The following is a 19,916-nucleotide window of genomic DNA, read 5'->3' as shown; positions in this document are numbered from 1 at the left end:
TGCTTCAAAAAACGTGTTTACAAAAAATTTCCCTCTGCCAGTGATATACAAAAGCACGGTTTTTGTGTTTAGCATGTGTCAAAATACATACAGCGTGTTGCAATGTATAATATAACAAATGAATAATTCATTGAGAGGGGCGCGATGCACAGATGACAGAAGAAAATATATACAATTTCTTACATTTACCAAGGCCAGTATGACAGAGGAAGAAAGAAGCAAAACAAGAGGAACACTTGGTATTAAACAGTCTTCAGAGTGGGATGAAAGGAAAATTTTAAAACATGAAATCCTGCTATTATAGGGATATCAGTGGACAGTGAAAATGTAAGTAACATCAATGCAAGTTACACAAAAAAAAAAGATGTGTTTCAGAAGCAAGCTATGGCATTCGTACCAGCACAAGCTACAAAATTTTAGGCCAATTTTAGTCCACTCATAAAAAAATTAAACATTTTCTTTTGCTTCCACTCTTTACTCCTGCAGTACAACATTCTTTAAAATAATAATCAACTCTGAAAGTGTACAGGTATTTTTTTCTTACTGTATTTCACATCAATGCTAGTCAGAGGGATCACCATATCTGAATAGAAACAATCAATCTTACAGAAAAACACACAAAAGCTAAATCATAGGCTGAGTTTCTTCCTCCAAGATAATAGTTAGCACTAGAGAATTACATTCAATGGTATTTTAAGCTGAAATTCAAAGATAAAGTTTTAATGCTGTAAAGGAAGAAAATGTCCTTTGGGAATTTAACAACATCTGGTTTTTAACAGCTGAGACTGCAAGCAAAATTTTCATGCTTGGTTATGTAGAACATATTTCTGATACTTGCTATCACACACTACATCAATAACAAAAAGCTTCTGAAGGTGTCAGTAATTTCCTCTGTAACCTTTTCTTCTCACAGCTTATCCAGCCGTTTTGTTAAAGAAAACTCTGCTGAATTTGTTGTGATATTCTGGCACTTACCTACAAATGGGCTGCTACTGTGAGTGCAAAAAAATATTGAGGATGATGTATGAAAAATTTAGAACCATAGAAGAAAACTGTCAGCCCTTTCCACTTGGTACAAGGCACAGCTGTTTTTTATCAGCTGATGAGCAAGCAATGTTCTTTCTCTTCTCTTTCCTCTTCTCTTCCTTTTTCTGACTGAATCCTACAGTTCTGTTTTGTGTACATCTTATGTATGTCTAAAACAACTAATTCCCTGAGCTAGGGATCTCTCAGAAACTGCTCCTCATCATGACCTACTATCTCCCACCCTCATAAGTGCACTTCTCCTAAGGCGCATGTAAGAAAAGAAAATAGAAATAATAGAATTCACTACTAAACCTTTAAGTTTTGGAATAAAACTCACTCCCCTATCTGGAAATATATCTAGATCACTCGTCCACTCCAACACCTTTAAATTTTCATCAGTGCTCTTCTTTACTGGATATATTATTTTGCTCTTTAATATTTTGAAACATTAATTAATTTACTACAGTAAAATCCTGATTCGCACAAAGTTGCCAGAACTCTCCCCTCCCTACCTTTACCTAATCAACCTCCCATTGTTATTAGGCTCAAAGAACACACACTTAAAAAGAACTTTCAACAGGAAGCACCTATACTACAAAACCCCCAATCTTCATTTTTCCTTGAAAAATTACAAAAATAATAGTTTAACCTTCTCAATAGAATAGGAGTAATGGCATTTAAGTTGTGGCTGCAGTCAAAACAACACATTTTTCCTTTGAAGATTAACTTTTGGAGAGATTTTCATGTCAAAGACAACTATTCAAGTTTTCACTGCAAATTATATGTCTGCAGTGACCTGATGCTTTCAGACTTGCTCCTTGCTATTTAACATCACTGCATGACTTTTCCAAATAACCTTAAGCATGCAACTGTCTTCCTGCAAAAATTGTATTCTACATGACTATCTTTCTTGGGACAGAGTGGGAACCCGTGCTGCTAATATAAAAAGGCAAAAAAGCCTCCTCTAGACTTGCTTCACATTGTTGAACATGCCGTAACTCCCAGTGAAGTAGTCTTCCCGTTGCTTTTGTTCAAAGGATCAACAGGAGGATTTCACTGCTAGTGTTGAATTCAGTTTTGTGTTCAAGAAAGAATATTTAAAACAGCTTTGTCAACATGCTCCTGATCAGTTTTCTAGTTGGCTATACAAATGCTGATCCCTGTATTTGACTTATATTCCACTATCATGTCCAGGGAAAGAGAAAATGTTTGGCTATTCTACAATCCTTGGTTTCTACTTCAAAAATCAATTAGACTAATCTTCTGTTGTACTTCTTATCTTATACTACATACCTTGTGTTTATTCTGTTTTAAAAAAGAAAAACAAAAAAATCAGTATTTTCTCTTGAAGATTGTTCATGTTATCATTCCTGTTGTACAATCCAAGATCAGATTGCTGCTGCTCTTCAAAGTTTATCTCAGCAGGAATGCAGGCAAGATTTAGCAATACCATTGCTAAATTTGAGGATGAAAATATGTTTGTTCATTACATAAGTATGCAAAATGTTATATCTGAAGCACAACTACTATAAAGTAAGATAGCTGAATACCAATTTTGGCATGTTCAAATTATTATATAGGACATAAAGAAAGAATTATAAATTGTTTAAGGGATCTTTACATATTTTAAATTCATGCTACAGAAATGCAATATTTGTATATTTATTTTTTAAAGTTCATCAGCTGAAAACAGTATCTCAGAACCACATGCTAAAAAGTCTTGCTTTGAAATATTTGACTACATAAATTTCCCTTTCCCCCTTTTATGTTCTTCCTGTGAACTGGCAGCTTCTTCTCTCACTAGGAGGAAGGCTCCTGCTCCTGAGAGTCTGCAACTAAAGAACAGACTCAGTGCCCTCACAGCAGTTACAGCCCTAGGAGCTCTGCCAAACAAATCATCTGTGTTCAGTAAACCTGAGCCACACAGCAGCACAAGAGTGAAGTGCTAAAAACTAGAACAGGATGGAGGACCCTCATCTTCTGACTGACATCAAGAAAGGCTGTTGCTTGCTTGGGGTTTGAATTCCAGGCATTGTTGAAAGACTGCTGAAGCTTGTCCAGCCCTCACATTATTTTTCCTTCAGCTCTTCCACCTGGGCACAAGCTATACAGCAAGGGAAATCTGCAAAGTACCAAATGTGATTATGCAGCTTTGGAAAGTATGGTCACGGCTCAAGTGGTGTTCTCCCTTGTTGCACCAGTTAGTGAGAAGGAGGTTTGAGCACCAGACAGACCCTGCAAGTCAACAACCAGCTGTGATATAGTGCTGGCAACAAAGTTTTCATTTTGATAACCATTAAACCCTTTTGAGAATAAGAACTGCTTGGAAGAGATGGGATCCACCAGACTAGGGTGGGTAGATGCATCTTCACGAACAGTCTGGTCAAGGAGGTAAGAACAGTTTTATACAAAAAATGAACATTAAGTTGCAAAGTAGTGAACTCTGTTGAAGAACTAGGGGTGAGGAATGATATGAACAAAAGACACCTCATAGTCAACAAAACAGGTCTGGGTAAAGTGGGATCACCTCAAGCATATGCACATAAATATACAAAGGCCCAAAGAAGAACACTCTGTGGAAAGCTTCATTCTTGGGAATCAGAAAGACTGGATGCAGATGTGGAGTGCTTGTGCACTAATGCAGGGAGCATGGAGAACAAATAGGAAGAAACAGAGTTCTATATGTAGTTACAAGGTCACAGACCCACTGGGATCATGGAGTCACAGTAGTATGGCTCACATGCCAAGACTGCTGAGATGAACATAAACAGGCTCCTCAGGAAGAACAAGCTGAGAAGGCAGTGACAGTAAGATGCCCTTTCTGCAACAGACCACAGGGAATGCATGAGCTCTGTCTTAGGATGGATATGAGCCAGCGGAGAGATTACTAGTCAGAATGACTAAGCAGATTAACATGAGTGACACTGTTACAGATTCCTGCTATAGACTGCCTGATCAGGATGACATCTTCATGGAAGAACTGATGAAGCATTACAGGGATAACTGGATAGCAAGGTGGACTGAAAAATGGCTGAAAAGCTAGGCTCAAAGGTTTCAGAAGCATGAAATCCAGCTGGATTCACTAGCAGCATATCCAAGGGGTCAATATTATTAAATGTCTTTAGTAGGGGCCTAGATGCTGGGATAGAGGGCAATTTTTCATATAATATAAAAATGGAAGGTGTGTTTGACACACCTGATAGTTGCGTTGTCATTTAGGAGAAATTTGACAAGCTGGAAAAACAAGCTGAGAGGAACCTTACACATTTCAGAAAAGTTAAGTGCAAACAAACCCTACTCACCAGTACATACTGGGTGTCAGCTGGTTGGAAACCAGCTTTGCACACAAGAAACCAGGCAGAAACCAAGTGGAACACACTCCAGCAATGCGTCCTTGCAGCAAAGAAGGCAAACCAAAACCTGGGCTTTGTTGGGAAGATCGCTGCCAGCAGGCCAAGGAAGGTAGTGCTCAGATCTGTTAAAACCATATCTGAACTGCTGCATCTGGACCTCCCCAGTAAGAGAGACATCTGGACATACATATAAATTCAGCAAAGGGCAATTAAGATAATTAACAGACTGCAGTTTCTGTCAAGTGAGGTGAGACTGAGTGAGCTGTGTTTGTTTAACCTAAAGAAGAAAAGGCTCAGTAAGATTTTATCAATCCTGTGTATAAATAGCCCAATGGTTTCTTCTTCTTTATATGCTCACATAATCTCATGGTGTCTGGTGAATAGACAAGGGGTAGTGGAAACAAAAGTACTTCCAACTGCAAACAACTAAACTGACAGTTCCATTCAGCTTATCATTGAAGCTTTATTATATTAAACTACTTCTAACACCACTCACTATAGTTTCAAACAACAATCAGGGCCAATTACCTTACCTTGCACTGATTTCAATTTTAAGTGTGAATCTGTAAGTCTAGTTTTAATTCAGGTTACTTTCCAGTAAGTTCACACTTGAATGAACTCTTCTCTAAAACAATTTTTTTTTCATATAAGATAGTTATCTGTAAACTACAGAGAAAAAAATCATTAGTCGTGTTCCACTTTAAAGAACCATCTAAGCCACATCCTTAGGGAATACCAGCCAAGGTAAAACACATGTAAATATATAAAAATGTACAGATAAAAAACCTTCTGTATTTAATTCATTAAGTAAACAATTACTTACATTTTTTGAAGAACCTGGGCCATCACAACCCCACTCGTTAAATCTTCCACAGTCTGGCATGGTGCCTCAACATTAAATGTTTGGATCTATGGGAGAAAGCAAAAAGTTATCCTTCTTTCCTTCAATATAAAGGAATTTTCAAAGATTTGAAAAAAAACACTACCAAATAGCAAAAAGAATAAACTCCACATATTTAGCATACATGTTCGGTTAAAAAAACTTCATATTTAATAGCCATCAAAGAAATGAACAGAGCTTCATATCCTTGTTTTCTCAATAAACTGCTACAAAAACCAGTATTACATTCTCCAAAAGGCAAACTTTCTACTGCATTTTCTACTTACTGAAAGTCATCAGTGTATTCAAGTACTTCCATATTTCTTTTGTATATATTCAATTACATCCTCTCAATCAACAAAAGAAAGAAACTCAATTTTTAGAAAGAACAGTGATCCCACAGAACTCTCATCAGTTTCCCACAACAGGAAGATGAAATGTAGATTGACATACATATTCCAAACTTGATTAATCCCTACTATCAGATGGAAGAGAAGAACACAATGCTGCTAAACCCAAACTGGTCTATACACTACTCGAATTCTGAATATTTCATGCTGCTGTATTAACACAGTGACATGCACCACAGTCCACACAAAGCTCTTTTCATTCCTTGGTGAGAAGAATCAGTCCACTTCAGGACAATCTTTTAAACTTGTTTAAGTTACTTGATAATTTACTTTAAATGATGTGGATGAGTTTGCAAAAATAATTTTTATGGTATTATTTGGAGAGTATCTGCCTAGTGCTCTCTGCTACTATCCTCCTCCTACAGGAAACTTGAGTTTATTTGTAGAAAGCAAATTTGTTCATATGCACAAGGGATAAGGCAGTCTGCAAGAGTACTTGCAGTTTCAGAGTACATAAATGTTAAATACATCAATCACTTTTTTCTGAACATAACGTACAACCATTCATGCTTTAGTGGCATTTGAAAGAGTAACAGTTGTTAGCAATTTCTCAATAAATACCCTCTATACGTGTGTATTAAAATAAAAGACAATTCATGTTTGAGTGGGAAATTCTGAAGGTCTTTCTCTGAGAAAGCTCTCAGAAAGTCAAGTGCACAATAGCCAGATTCTCCTTATACCTTTGGAACAGCATATTATTATTACTACTTTGACATAAGCACTCTAGGTCATGTAAGGTATTCTAGCAATGTATTAGTAATTAGTCATGTAGACACTCTAGCAATGCCATTTAACATTAATTTGGAGTACAGGCACCTAGGTGAATTTTCCTTTTTTCCCTCTATTCTGGAGAAAAAACTAACACTCAAGTAGGGGAAAAAAAGCCATTATATCCATGAAGAGTCAAAAATTGAGCCTCAGAGCATGTTTCCCAATCAACTGTGACCAGGCGATGAATGATAACCATGTTCCAAAAGCGCATAAATAAATTACTGAGTGGCATATAAGACAGACAGAAGTGACTTCTGCACTTCTGATTCAGATTTTCTTACAGCATGATCTGAACTACTTGAAAAAACCTCACAGCTGCCTCTCCAGAAATCAAGAAGCCATCACAGGTTGTCAGGACACTAGGTGAAAATCGGAGTGGGTGGGTGAGGAAAAAAACCCACGCATGAAAACACAACAAAACATAAGAGGATACAACACTGAATTGCTATTTTGCCAGAAAACTGAATTTACCAGTAGTTTCTGATTTGTGGCAACTCTGATGAAGGAATACAGAGACAACTCTGAGTCTCCAGCTCAGGAAAACATTATACAATATATAATAGTTTACAGCTACAACAAAAAGAGCTGCAAAGACATTGTGGATGCTTATGCTTGAAGAAGTTTAAGATGCTAGAAAGATAAAATTATCAAGACAATGAAAACCTTTCTTCTAATTTTGTGTATTATGCATTTAAATAATGAAAATTGAAATCACTTTGCTGCACAAGACCCAAATCAAAAAATCCCTAAAGAACTACAACTGTTACAGTTTTCCAGAAGTAGACAATGTTAAATGTTCTTTTCAAATAAGCAACAGCAACATAATCAAGATCTTCAGAGTGCACACTAACCAGGGTTTTAGATTTATTTTGTAACTTGATAAACACTTCCTTGACTAAATAAAAGGGTATGTAGATGATACCACTACAGTGAAAAATGAGCAAAGAAAGATAAGCAAGTCTATTTCCAAAACACAGAAGAAAAAGATGCACATTCTCTGTTATTTTGTGTATAATTTTATCATTATACTTCCCTAACACTTCACATAGGTTACCTGAACCATAATGACAGTTTAGACCTTTTTTCCTATCTGAAATCTTTCTTCCTCCCATAGACACACATGCAAAATTGCCATTGAGGAAAATAATGTTTCTCATAGTTAGACATCAAAGAAAAGAAAGACTTAAACTAATGTGTCTTTTATCTGCATAGACATTTAAATTTCATAATAAATGAAATTTACCTTTACATTTAGTTTATATATTTTTATATTTAGTTTTAGTTTAAAAACCTATAAATTTAGTTTTTATATTTCAATTGTGCCAAATTTATACAGCAAAACATTTACACAAATCTTAAAAAATAAATAACTATATGCTTTTCCTTCAGAAATATGAAAGTCACAAATTTTCTTCAAAAAACTTTACACAAACTAGCTTTTCAAATTTACATGAAAATAAACTCCTATATCATTGCCAGTTCTACAATATCCTAAACCCTCCTAGAGAAAGTAAGAGTTCACTTTTCAAAAGGGAGAAAATTATAAGAATATGGCAAATTATAAGAATGTAGTGAGATGGAGAGTTCCAGCTATTGAGACAAGCAAATTTGTGTGTGTGTGCCTCTAAACAGCTATTCAGTAGCAGCTGTTAAAATAGTGCTCTTCCTGTGCATTGTGATATATCTCCTCCTGGAAGACTACTCTCCCTTCCTGCATGAACTGCTCCTCTGCTCCTGCTTCTTGAGCGCTTGCAATGCAGTTCTCATCATTAGTTCCACAACACTGAAAATTAATTTGTTTGCTGTTATGATTATTGGGGCTTTTTCCCCACTTCTTGAACCGCTGTATAGAGCCTGTATGTCATGTCTGTGGGCACACATGAATCTCATGAAGCTCAAGGCCAAGTGCTTCATCTGAGTTGGGGCAACCCCCCCTACCACCACAGGCTGGGGGATGAACAGATTGAGAGCAGCCCTGCCAAGAAGGAGCTGAGGGTGCTGGTGGGTGGGGCTGAACATTAGTCAGAAACATGCATGGTCAGCGGGTTAAAGGAGGTGATTTTCCCCCTCTACTACTCTCTCATGAGACTCTTAGTATTATGTCCAGCTCTAGGGTCCTTTGTACAAGGAAGACACGGACGTGTTTGAGCAGGCCATGAGCAGGGCTTTCTTCCTATGAGGAAAGGCTGGGAGAGTTGGGATTGTTCAGCCTGGAGAAGAGAAGGCTTCAGTGAGACCTCACTATAGCCTTTCAGTACTTAGGGAGAACGGGGACATACTTTTAAATAGGCCCTGTAGCAACCAGAAAAGCAGTACTGTTTGAAATTGAAAAATCGTAGATTCAGAGTAGATAAGGAAGCACTATTCTATGATGAGGGTGGTGAAACACTGGATCAAAGAAGTGGTAGATGCCCCATCCCCAGAAAGGCTGGGCTAGGCTCTGCACAACCTGATCTAGTTGAAGATGTTCCTGCCCAAAGCTGGGGGAAGGCTGGACTACTACTACTAAAGGGACATTTAAAGGTCCCTTACAACACAAACTATTCTACGATCCTATCACACAAGACTCTGAGGAAAAGAAAGGGATAAATTGAAAAACCTCAGCCACTTGACTTAATCACTAGGTCTGGTAGGCCTCCATACCTTCTATCAACTATCATGCAATGAGAGAAAAGGGTTCTTTACTGAATGTTAATCCAGATCTCTGATCCACATGGACACGCAGAATCAATTTTTATAAAAACCTTAGAATAAGAATTAACAGGTTACTGTTACAATGCAAAGGAGGTTATCACTGGGGACTAAATAATTGCTTCAGGAAGATAATACCTTAGAAAATTTGAGTTACAGTTCCTGATTACATATATGACCAGTGAGGATTTGTTAGCTGCTAGGGATAGGACGCAAAAATGTATTATTTCATGAAAAATTCTTTTGGTATGAAGGTCAGTGAACTGGACAAACACTCAGTTGACAAAGACAGTAGTTGAAAACCAGGATAAAAATGCAATGGGGAATCCAGCATCCCATGAAACTTGATGAGAAAAAGAAAAAAACAAAACAAAGCAAACCACTTCCACCTCAAAGACAAACAAAAATCTCAATGGCCTTTTCCTTCTCAACACTAAGAGATAATGAAGGACTTGCTCTTTGCAACGTGATTACAGACACGGCTTGGTTTTTATTAATGATTAAGTTACATAACAAACCTCTTAACTATTCTTTTGGAATAATACCTGAAATTGTAATTAGTGGTTCTTAGCAGATAAAACTCTGTGTGACTGGTTACCTTAGGCGCAAACACAACAAACAGAAACACCCAGTTTCCAATTTATCCAAGCAAAGCACTACCCAGTCACTGGTGGGGGACAAACTGAGCATAGGTCCACAGACTCTGACCAACCTGCCTCTTTCTGTCAGGTTTTGCCACTCTCCCTCTCCTTACCATTATAATTATTGTTAACAATTATTATTATTGGTGTTGTTATTAGCATATTTAATACTATGCTATATTCACTATTGGTACTCTTCTATATTTAGGATATAATAGTAGGCTAGACATAACATATTCTTTTGTTATTTTGTTTAAATGATTAAATTTTTCTTATGTCAACCTGCAAGGTTTACCTCTTCTTTCCCATTCTTCTTCTCACTGGCAGGGGAATTGGGGGGGAATGAGTGAGCAGTTGTGTGAGCCTTAATTCCCAACAAGGATTTAACCATGGCACCACCAATTTAGAATTATTCCTCCACTATTTCCCTATATTTTTGGAACTGACTATGCAAGCTTACAGCTGGTTGCTATGCAGAGCCAAGAACAATGCCATGCCAGTACAGAAGAAACAAATCACAGAGACAAGACAGGGAGAAGTGGCTGTGAAAGGAGACAAGAAAGGAACCAGCTTCACTAGGTTGGATGACACAAGCGCATTGGCAGAGAAGAATAAGGTGGGTTGGATACTTCTGTCCTTGCACATTAATCCTGTATTACCCACAAGATCTGCAAGAATCTCACTAAAACAACATTCACTGAGCTTCATCGCCTGGAGGAAACCAGAATAATTATTTTCACAACAGCGAAATAATTAAGTGATACACATATTTGTTCCTCCTCAGATGTAAAATTCTTGTATTGAGACAGCCCTTTCAAATTAGAAGTGGATTCCCATCCTAAAGCAGATCTTGTCCTTTTGGATAACTTTAAGATTTTTTGCCCATTCTTCTCCTCACAGTTCGTAGCATTGCTGTCTTCTGCCTGCATGGTCATGGCATAAGCTGTTTTTTCACGCTTTCCAAGGTAACAGCAGACTGTGTGAAACAAACAGTGGGGAAACAGATTCTCTAACAAGCAGCAGTTTTATTCCAAGATTTGAATTTGCCAATGTTTCCACTGATTTTTAGGTTGTCAGACTTTCATTACTACAATCTCAAAAGTTACTTTGCAATCCAGCTGTAGTGTTAGCTACTCAATTAGTCCAACAATTAAATGACAAGTTTACATTACTGGTCAGGGTGGGGATTCTTCTAGGGAAGAACTTGAATATTATTTTTTTGTTAATTTGCCTCTCATTTTATTTACATTGTGTTTAAACCCAAATACCTGAATAGGCCAAAGCCATGAAATATCTCAATCAAAACATTTATTCAAAGTGACACTTCTTCTGTTATTAAATATTTCCTTTGCAGAAACACAGTGCAGAAAGCAGAAGACACACCTCGACTAAAGCTTACTTACTAAAGTATTTAAGAGATGAGAGAGCCATGACAGCACAAACCAGTTACTACTACACTGTCTTGGCATTGCCACTAAATTGCTGCTAACTGACGTGTTCAAGTATGACAAATTATTAAGATACAATGAACAGTCTCAAGTCTGAATGGCTTTTGCTTTAACCATTTCCCAAACATTAATGAAAACACAAGCTAATCTAGCCACTCCTGTGGTGAAAATGAATGTATTCCTGTTTTCAGCTGAAAGCCATATGAGCCAACTGATGAAAAAGAATTCTAAACAGCATTTGTAATGAAGATAAAATGAAGATATATAATACATAAAAGAAGGCCTAAAACAGCAACATAAACCAACAGTTCTTTCCAAGCCTTCATCTATTTCATCACGTTTTATTTAAAAGTAGCATGTATCAGTCAATGCTTTCTTTTTCAAAATACAAGCTACTAATAAAGTCCAAAATTCCAAATATTAAATCAATGCACCCACATTTATGGGATACATACATTCACACTGCACCAAGCACCAATGAATTTTAGAAAGCTTCAAAAGTGCCTTTTAAGGCTAGAAGTATCTTCTTTCCCTTTTTGAAAAAAAAACCAATCCAAAACACAAATGGTAGGACCTCCAGGAACCAGTAGCTTCCTCTGCTAATCAAAGTACAAAATATTCCATCACTACTGCCCAAAAGAGACAAAATAACACACTTGTAATGGTGTCATATTAAACACAGAAGTAGGATATCTTCTACCTTCAGCACTCTGACCTACAGAAGCCCAGATGGTAATCCAGCCCACAGAACTGGGACACCAAAGAAGGATAATGAAACTTTTCTGTAAAAGCAGGTATTCAATACAAACAGCAGAACAGAGCTCAATGAACGAAAGAGTGAAAATCTTTCTATTCTGAATTAAGATGGTTAAGCTACTAGAAACCTAAACAACATCAGGCAAATGTGCCCAAACAGATCCATACTAAAATAAGGACCAGGCAGCAAGATATATAATTTATGTGAGGGCACAAGGCCAAGAAAAGTCAATTTACTTCTTGGCTAATGGCTAGCTAGAGAAACTTCCCAAATTTATACATATTTCTAACATTACTTAAACAACCAAAAAACCAAACAAAAACAAACAAACTCCACAAAAACTACAACACACCAAAACAAGAAAACAAACCAAAAAACCACCAAAACAAATCAACCTAACAAAAAGCAAACAGAACAAAAAATTAATAAACAAAACCAAAACAACAAATAGTAAAAAATAGATTATAGCCTTCCCCTTGCAAAATACAGAAAAAGAACAACTATTCAAAGCCCATAGTTCCAACCTTTGCAGCTGTAATTCAGATGAGAAACAGTCTCTACTGACAAGTGAAAGAAATACCTCTCTTCCCCAAAAGCACAGAAGATGAATCCAAGAACACTAAGTTCTACTGAAATATCATCTGCATAAACTTTCCGACCAGTTTGGAAACACAGGCTTTCACAGGATCACATGAGTAAGAAAGATTTAGCAGCTAAAGATAGGATTAAAAGAAAGCTGGCACGAAGTTTTCACCTTGCAGTTCAAGTCTTCTCCTTTTCTTTATTTATATTTCAACAAACAATTACCTGAACTTCATGGAATTCTGTGCAGAATAAGATTTTTCAGAGGCTGACCAAATTCTATCAAAAAAAGGCAGTAAATACCATGTAGCAGGCAGCCATCTTTTGACATTGCCCATAAAATTAAACCATTAACCCGGCCAGAGGAATCAAGTCATGCTGGGCTTTTTTTCCTAGCCACAAATGGGGCAGTAGAATTAATAAAACCAAAACCAAATATGCACACAAAAAACACACAAAAAATAAATCAAGAAACAAAAAACCCACACATAAATTCTGTTGCAGTTAATCACACACTTATTTCTACTTTTTCCTACACTGAAGTGAAACTATGGATACCTTGCTGCCATAGCAAACAAGTTCACTCGAAGATTTATCTTACATAATCCTGAAATGTAGAAAGGCTATTATTAAATTAAATGTAATTCATTTAATAATTTGCAACACTGCAGCGAATAAATTACAGATGCTCATTTCCCTCATCTGTTTTCCCCAAAACATTAATCATGGGGTTAAATGCGCATTTCTTGTTTAAGTATCCTAACTTAGCTACCTTGAGAGACAGCTTAAAATGGGAGGTCCACAAAGGATACAAAGCACTACTACACTTAAAACATGACACTTTTGAAAAGAAACTTGCAGCTAAATGGCATGAAAGAGCCCTAGGAATCCCAGGGCTAAAGCACATTATCATCAGATTCACAATGCATCTTCTTGTGTAATACTTGCTCCACTACCTGCACCACTTCAAAAACACTTCCTGTGTGCTCCCTTTGAAAAGATCCCATCCCTTTGTGGCCCCAGCTAGTCCACTGAAACACAACTCCAGCTTTGTATCCATTCAGAAGCTTCTGCCTGACACAGGCAGGAGCGGAGCACTGGCTGGACTCCCCCATCCTTAACCTTAGAGAGCTTTTCCCTTCACTGAAACCCTTCTCCTTTCCATGCTGTTTCTTTATTCTCTGCCCTGAATGAGCAGTACTAAGGAACTCACAGGAGGGAATGATCTAAGTCACGTATGGCAAATGCAGACAGAAAAACAATACAAGCATACTCTGCAGGGCAGAAAACCACAACCCCTCACCCTTTCTTGTACGGCAGGACCTGCCAGGCTGTTGGCAACAAAAGCCACAAGGACACTACTACTCTCTTCCCCTCAGCTTCAACCATGCATTCCTGCTGTAGCCTTGTTCAAGTGTTGGTTGCCATGTGGCAAATAACCTCGCTGTTGTTTGGGGTTTTTTCCTAATTAATCACTAGGACTTGCAAATTAAATTGATTAAAAAAACCCAGACTTATATTCTGAAGCTGGGGCACTTAACAAACCGAATTTAAGCAAAGACCTTTCTAAATGACCACGCTAAAGAATCAGCCAACAAAGGAGACAGCAGCAAGTGATATTGTGTAGCAGGGGGGAGAGGAGACACCCAAGGCTCAACTTGAATGTCTACACATTGCAGCAAAGATTTCTAACGGACCAGGAAGAACAGAAGGACTGAATATGATCTCTAAGTTTACAAGCCCCAAAATGTCACAATTAAGACAGTTGTGCAAAATTCACAGTTTGACTTAATCTCTTTGAAACATCTGTGTTTAAGTATTTCAGAAAAGACAGAAACAGATTTCTCTCCACACCTCCCACTTTGAGTTTAACAAGCTAACAGGAAAGTTGTTTCCTTTACACTCTCCAAGGTTCATAGTTCCCAGCAGTAAAGTCTGTTTCTTTTCCACGCAACATCTCACAACCCCTCACCAAAAATGAGGGGGCAGAATTGGAAGCTGAAATTGAGCACATACTAAATCCTATCAAAACGTCTTTTCTTCAGAGAACTACTGTAAATGTACACTGTATAGAACAGCTCTTCAGGAAGGAGAAAACAGAAAAAAAGGTAGAATTTGGGACAAGGCCCCAAAGAATGAAAATCTAACAGTGTCAAAATGCATGCATGATGAATAATGCCAGCACCTCCAAATTCTTTGTTCAGTCTTTCTTTCTCAGGTTGACTTCAAAGATGGGAGGGATGATGGCAAGGAACATGTACGAACCGTACCCTATTCCTTTAATTATTGTACTCTTATGTTATCAGCCTTCTATGACTTGCTATTCAATACAATCTTGAAGAGAAGTACCTGTTTCTGCCTGACTTCTCAGCAATAAAAAATCCCTATTATCCAATAATTGCGCTAGACACTCCAGCTCCCTATGGTGAATGTTACACTCAGAATATCACAGTCATAGACAACTATCCCTTTAAAAGCTGGAGCAACAGATTCTTTATTATCTTAGTGAGAGGTCATAAAAAAAGGCTGTTCAGCTTACTAGTCTTTCATATTAGTTACAAGGGCAGTGATCTGCCAGGTTGCTCAAGCCATACTCCGTGATTGCAGACAAGCTCAAGCGGTTTTGCCCTCTGAACAGCAACACATTGTTTTCAAAAGCAGAGTTTTCTTGATTCCCTGTCATCATCAGCACAATTAACCTCTCCTGAAATATATTTTTTTCCAAGAGGAAAGACATGCTGATGCAATTACATTATCAGAAGTAAATGAAACTCTACAACTTCATGGTCAGTGACCAAGGAGTGGAAGAAGAAACAATTTAAACAGGCATAGCAAGTGCCTACAATCTTGGCACCTACAAGAAACCAGAGGAGTACTTAAAAGTGCAACGCACAAGGATCGAGAACAGCATAATCTAAAAAGAATATAACTGAACGGTGAGGAAAAACAGCCTTCCCCGTAGATTCCCCTAGTAATTCCTCTTTGAACAGAGTGCCTACCAAGCATCTGCAAGCAACCATGTTGAGGAATCTGTTTTCAGTAGTTGGTCACATGTAGTTGGTCTCTATACTTCATACCACCACAAATAAATCCTTACAGGTGGGGACAGGCCATGACACAGAAGACAGAGATACACTGTACTGAGGAGATTTTTCAGCCAAAAATGGGGAAAGGTCAATATAAATGACCAAAGTGCGTGTGAAGTGGAGGATGCTAAAACAGGAGATTTGCAATGTTTAGAAAGTTCTCACTTATCACGAAAGTTTTAACAGAAACTCTATTTGGCCTTGAGGGCTGGAAAAGAAAGAAAGCAGGCAAGATGCAGTTTGGTGGAGGCAGCACATACTAAAATAAGTGATATTTACCATAATGAAAGAAAGTTCATGACATCAACTTACTACTTACAACCACTTAGCAGCAACCTCTTTGAGGAATCCACCTGTTTACATACTAAGCAATCTTTTCAGTATCATATCTTAGTTCTATGCTAGAAAAGAAAACTTCTCAGGTTACACAGCAAAAGCCTGTAGCTATCACAGTGATTTCATATACATTAAAGTGTAACTGGCACTGCCACATTTGGCAGCTCTCCACATTTTATGAAATGCCTCAGCTATGTATCTAAGTTGAGAGTGCTCCTGACATTACACACACACAAAAACAACCCAAACCAAACACCAAAACGCTGTGTTCACATGTGAACCAGTCTTAACATTTAAACAAAGAAGAAGTTGTAAATCTCTGTTAGATACGTTGAAACAACTTAGTATTATTGCAGGTTTACCTCACAGCCGCACTTTTCTAAACTACCTTGGCTGAACTGCATCTTGGATAACAATCCCATAGTGCGTAGGATAGTCTCAGAGGAGTTTTGTGGGAGATTTTTGGAAGAGCAACAATTCTACAATTACAGTAGGTTGCAAACACTGCTAAAGAGCAAATATCAGTTTTGGGAGGCCCGTACTCGGCATCCAGTCCTACATTCAGTTTTGCTCAAGTTGCCACTACTGTGGCTGTCTCAAAACAACATCATGGTCACCCACTGAAGTGGTATTAAGTCAAAACTCACCCAGCTGTTTAAAATCCTGAATAAAAATTATTTAGGAAGCCATTTGATGACACAGTCAGAGAGGTGAAAAATAAATAAGAAGCTAGCTAAAGCTGTCTAGAGCTAAAGCCTAACAACAAAAATGGGTATTGGCAAAATATTAAAAAATAAACCAAAACATATTCAGAGGTAGGCAGCTTGCTCCAGCTTAAACACAGCAGAAGAGAAATCACAGGCATGTAGGGTAAAAAGCCTAAATGATATGCTCCTTAATTAAAATCATGAGTTGGTAGAAGGAGGAACACTTTCTTCTCACCCTATATCCATCTGAGCAAACATTCATTTTAGGCCAAACAGGTTCTCAGACTTGCAGAAAGCCTTATCTATTCAAAGCACAGACAAACCAGTTTAAGTACTTCTGTATGAATGTTAAGCAAGCAACCTGGGAGGCTAAACCAGTTCTAAAGAGCAGCCAGTTTCTCTGGCATAATGGGAAATGACTGGCCTTCCCAGATGTGCATAAACTGTTATTAAGACAGCCCTACCCTCCTATCTAAATGAACGGTTTCCCAAGAATCATTATGGGACTTGAGAGAAAGCCAAGAAAAAAAGCATCTCCTTTATACACAGCCAGTTTCACTGAGGAACAAAAAACTTCATTGCCTCTTCTGCAAGTTTCATGCATGCTGGAATAAAGTAAAGTCACCTTTCTTCATTGTTTTTACTGCGTCTGTTTCAACGCCACATTCCCACACAAATGACGGAACTGTAAAATAACCCGTAACTTCATACATTCATCTCAGAATAAAGCTGACCCATTCAAATGCCGTTTAAGATGATTTACTGTTTCTGGTAACCAAAAGATATGCAGCTTGTCTCCTCATTAGCTCAGTATTTGAGAAGTGCAAAGGGACCTGTTGTCGGAACCCAAGATTCTCCTCTGAGTGTCCTGGATGGCCAGAGCCGCTGGCAGGGGGCTCTGAGACCCTGGCATGCAGCCAAAAACACACGTGGGGTTTCAATCTTAGCCCATAAAGCAAATTACTAACTCTGTATGAAGAATTACAAGCCACACACACACACACACACAAGTTTAAATATTATAGTAAAAGTAGTCACGAAGTAAAGGGTAGGATTTCTGAGTGCTGTACAGGGGGGTTTTAAACCTTGTACGCAGGGGTCCAAGTTTTGTACATGAAAGTAAGGAGTTCTAAGATGGAGGGACTTGAGTATGCCCTGTCCTCTTTCTTTCTCCTTCCTAGCCTCCATATCTTTGGTGATGTTAGCACTCACAGATTAGTTTAGAGTAGAAAGTCACCATTCAATATAGATAGTAAGTATTGAAGAAAAAGTATAAACATATAGTACGTAATATATAATATAAAAGATAGCACCAGCCCCCTGGGAGGGCAGAGAGTGCCTTTGTCTGAGCTGCTGAACAGACCACAGCAGCTCAGGGAGAAAAATCTTATAGATAACCAACAATAAACAACCTTAAGAACGGACAACAGAAGACTACTAAGTCTTTCTTCGAAGGCACGGGTTAGAGGAGAGACTTTTCCATCTTTCAGGGTCATCCCAATCCGGGGGTGAAACCCCACATCTAGCGTCCCTGAGTGAGCAGGAGACCCGACAACCTGTGTGGACCATTTCTACAGACAGGACCAGACTGCATGGGGTAGGTACAGCTTCAGGACTGCAGATTATAAAGACTGAGCCTCTCACGCAACTTTTCTTTGCCAGTATTAACACACACTGACTTCCTCATATTGGGACTTTTTATTCCCCATACCTGAAAGAGAAAGCATGGAAAGCCAAAAGCAAGACAAGTGGCCAACACTTGTCCATAACAAAGATGGAAAAGTTGGCAGGAATGTGAAGGAAAGTGAAACTGGGTGACTTATTCCAGGTCTACACGAAGCACTTCCCCGAAAACCTCTTCCCCAAAATTGTTGCCTTCTATACTTTCCAGGCCACTTGCTCACCTCTAACAATAAATTCATTTCCCTTGCTCATCCTTTTTGACTTTCATTGAGAAATCCAATCTGTTATTCCCCAGGAACTTACTCATCACCATTCAGTCAGCTCTGATTTCTCATAGAAAAAGTGTTTGAAAATTTCTATTTCTAGCCAACAATCAGTAGTATTGCAGAGTTTCATATTCTAGGTATTCTCCTGGAAATTTTGAGTATAGAAGGGAAAAATCCAAATCAGCCTCAAACCAAAATCCAGTGGTTTCAAACAACTGACCAATAGCTCAGCTACTACAGAAATGCAAGTTCCACGTCTGTATTACGGTCATCGCTCAGACTACAAGTAGCTGCAAACCCAGGTTTAATGTCCACCACATTTTGGCTGCTCTTTGAGTGACAGTATAACCTAAAGATATTTATGGAAAAAACTACAAAGATTAAAGTAGTATAAAGTAATTTTTATCATAAGATCATAGAATTATAGAAGGGTTTGGCTTGGAACAGAACCTTGAAAATCACCTGGTCGCAACGCCCCTGCCATAAGCAGGGACACCTTCAGCTAGATCAGGCTGCGCAGAGCCCCATCTAACCTGGCCTTGAACACCTCCAGGAATAAATATATCACCTCTTAGGTTGATACTGTAAAATCCTCGACCTCAGCGGTGATTCTGTCTCTCGAGACTTAAGCACTGCTTAAAAAACAGAGAAAAATAAACAGGCGGAAATGCAGGTTTCCGGTCAGAAAGGCGGCCTTGCCGGTCAGGGAGCGACGGGCAGGTACGAACAGCAGGGTACTGACATACCGACGGCATAGGAGGGACAAGGACCAGAGCCACGGCCTGCAGCTCGCCAGCCCAGCCCGGGCGCACCTGGGGGCGCTCCCGCGCCGGCCCCCCAGGCCTTTGTTCCCCCGCTGCAGGGGCAGCGTTGAGGCGGAGCACGGCCCTGCCCAGGCACCCCCTAAGCGCCAAGACAAGACATAAACAAAGCAAGGCCGGGCCGCCGGGGCTCCGCCGACCCCGGCCCGGCCGCGGTGCGGGCCGCGGGGCCTCTACCACCGGAGCGGAGCCGCGGCGGGGCGGGAGGCGCCCGGCGCCGCGGCCCTGAGGCGCGGCCCAACTCGGTGTGGGCGGGCAGCGCGCACTCACCCAGGTGAGCAGGCTCTCGCCGAGCTCGGCGCGCTCCAGGCTCTCCACGTTGAACATGGCGGGACTGCGGGGCCGCGGCCGGGTCGGTACCGCCGGTCCCGCCCCGCCCCGTCCCGGGCCGGGCGGTGGCGCCGACACGTCACCGCGCCCTGACGGACCGGCCGCGCGCGCCTGCGCCCGGCGGCCGC

The 19,916-nt window shown here is 39.3% G+C and overlaps 1 protein-coding gene across 6 annotated transcripts in view; it reads right to left on the bottom strand.

The window, feature by feature from the left end:
• HOOK3 (hook microtubule tethering protein 3) overlaps positions 1 to 19,911 on the bottom strand; it is an 87,170-nt gene extending 67,259 nt beyond the window's left edge. For 4 of the 6 annotated variants that reach the window (XM_038124094.1, XM_038124095.1, XM_038124096.1 and 1 more), the window contains exons 1-2: positions 19,729 to 19,911; positions 5,203 to 5,288 (exon numbers count right to left, since the gene is read on the bottom strand). In XM_038124094.1, coding sequence (XP_037980022.1) covers positions 5,203 to 5,288; positions 19,729 to 19,785 — 143 coding nt within the window. In that variant the 5' untranslated portion in view covers positions 19,786 to 19,911. Of the gene's footprint in view, positions 1 to 5,202; positions 5,289 to 19,728 lie in introns of those variants that run through there. The other 2 variants (XM_038124098.1, XM_038124099.1) reach the window with 2 other exon arrangements.
• Positions 19,912 to 19,916: the final 5 nt, after the last annotated feature.

The sequence above is a fragment of the Motacilla alba genome, chromosome Z (genome assembly GCF_015832195.1).
Source record: "Motacilla alba alba isolate MOTALB_02 chromosome Z, Motacilla_alba_V1.0_pri, whole genome shotgun sequence".
NCBI lineage: Eukaryota > Metazoa > Chordata > Aves > Passeriformes > Motacillidae > Motacilla > Motacilla alba.
This window is presented reverse-complemented; position numbering and strand designations above follow the sequence as displayed.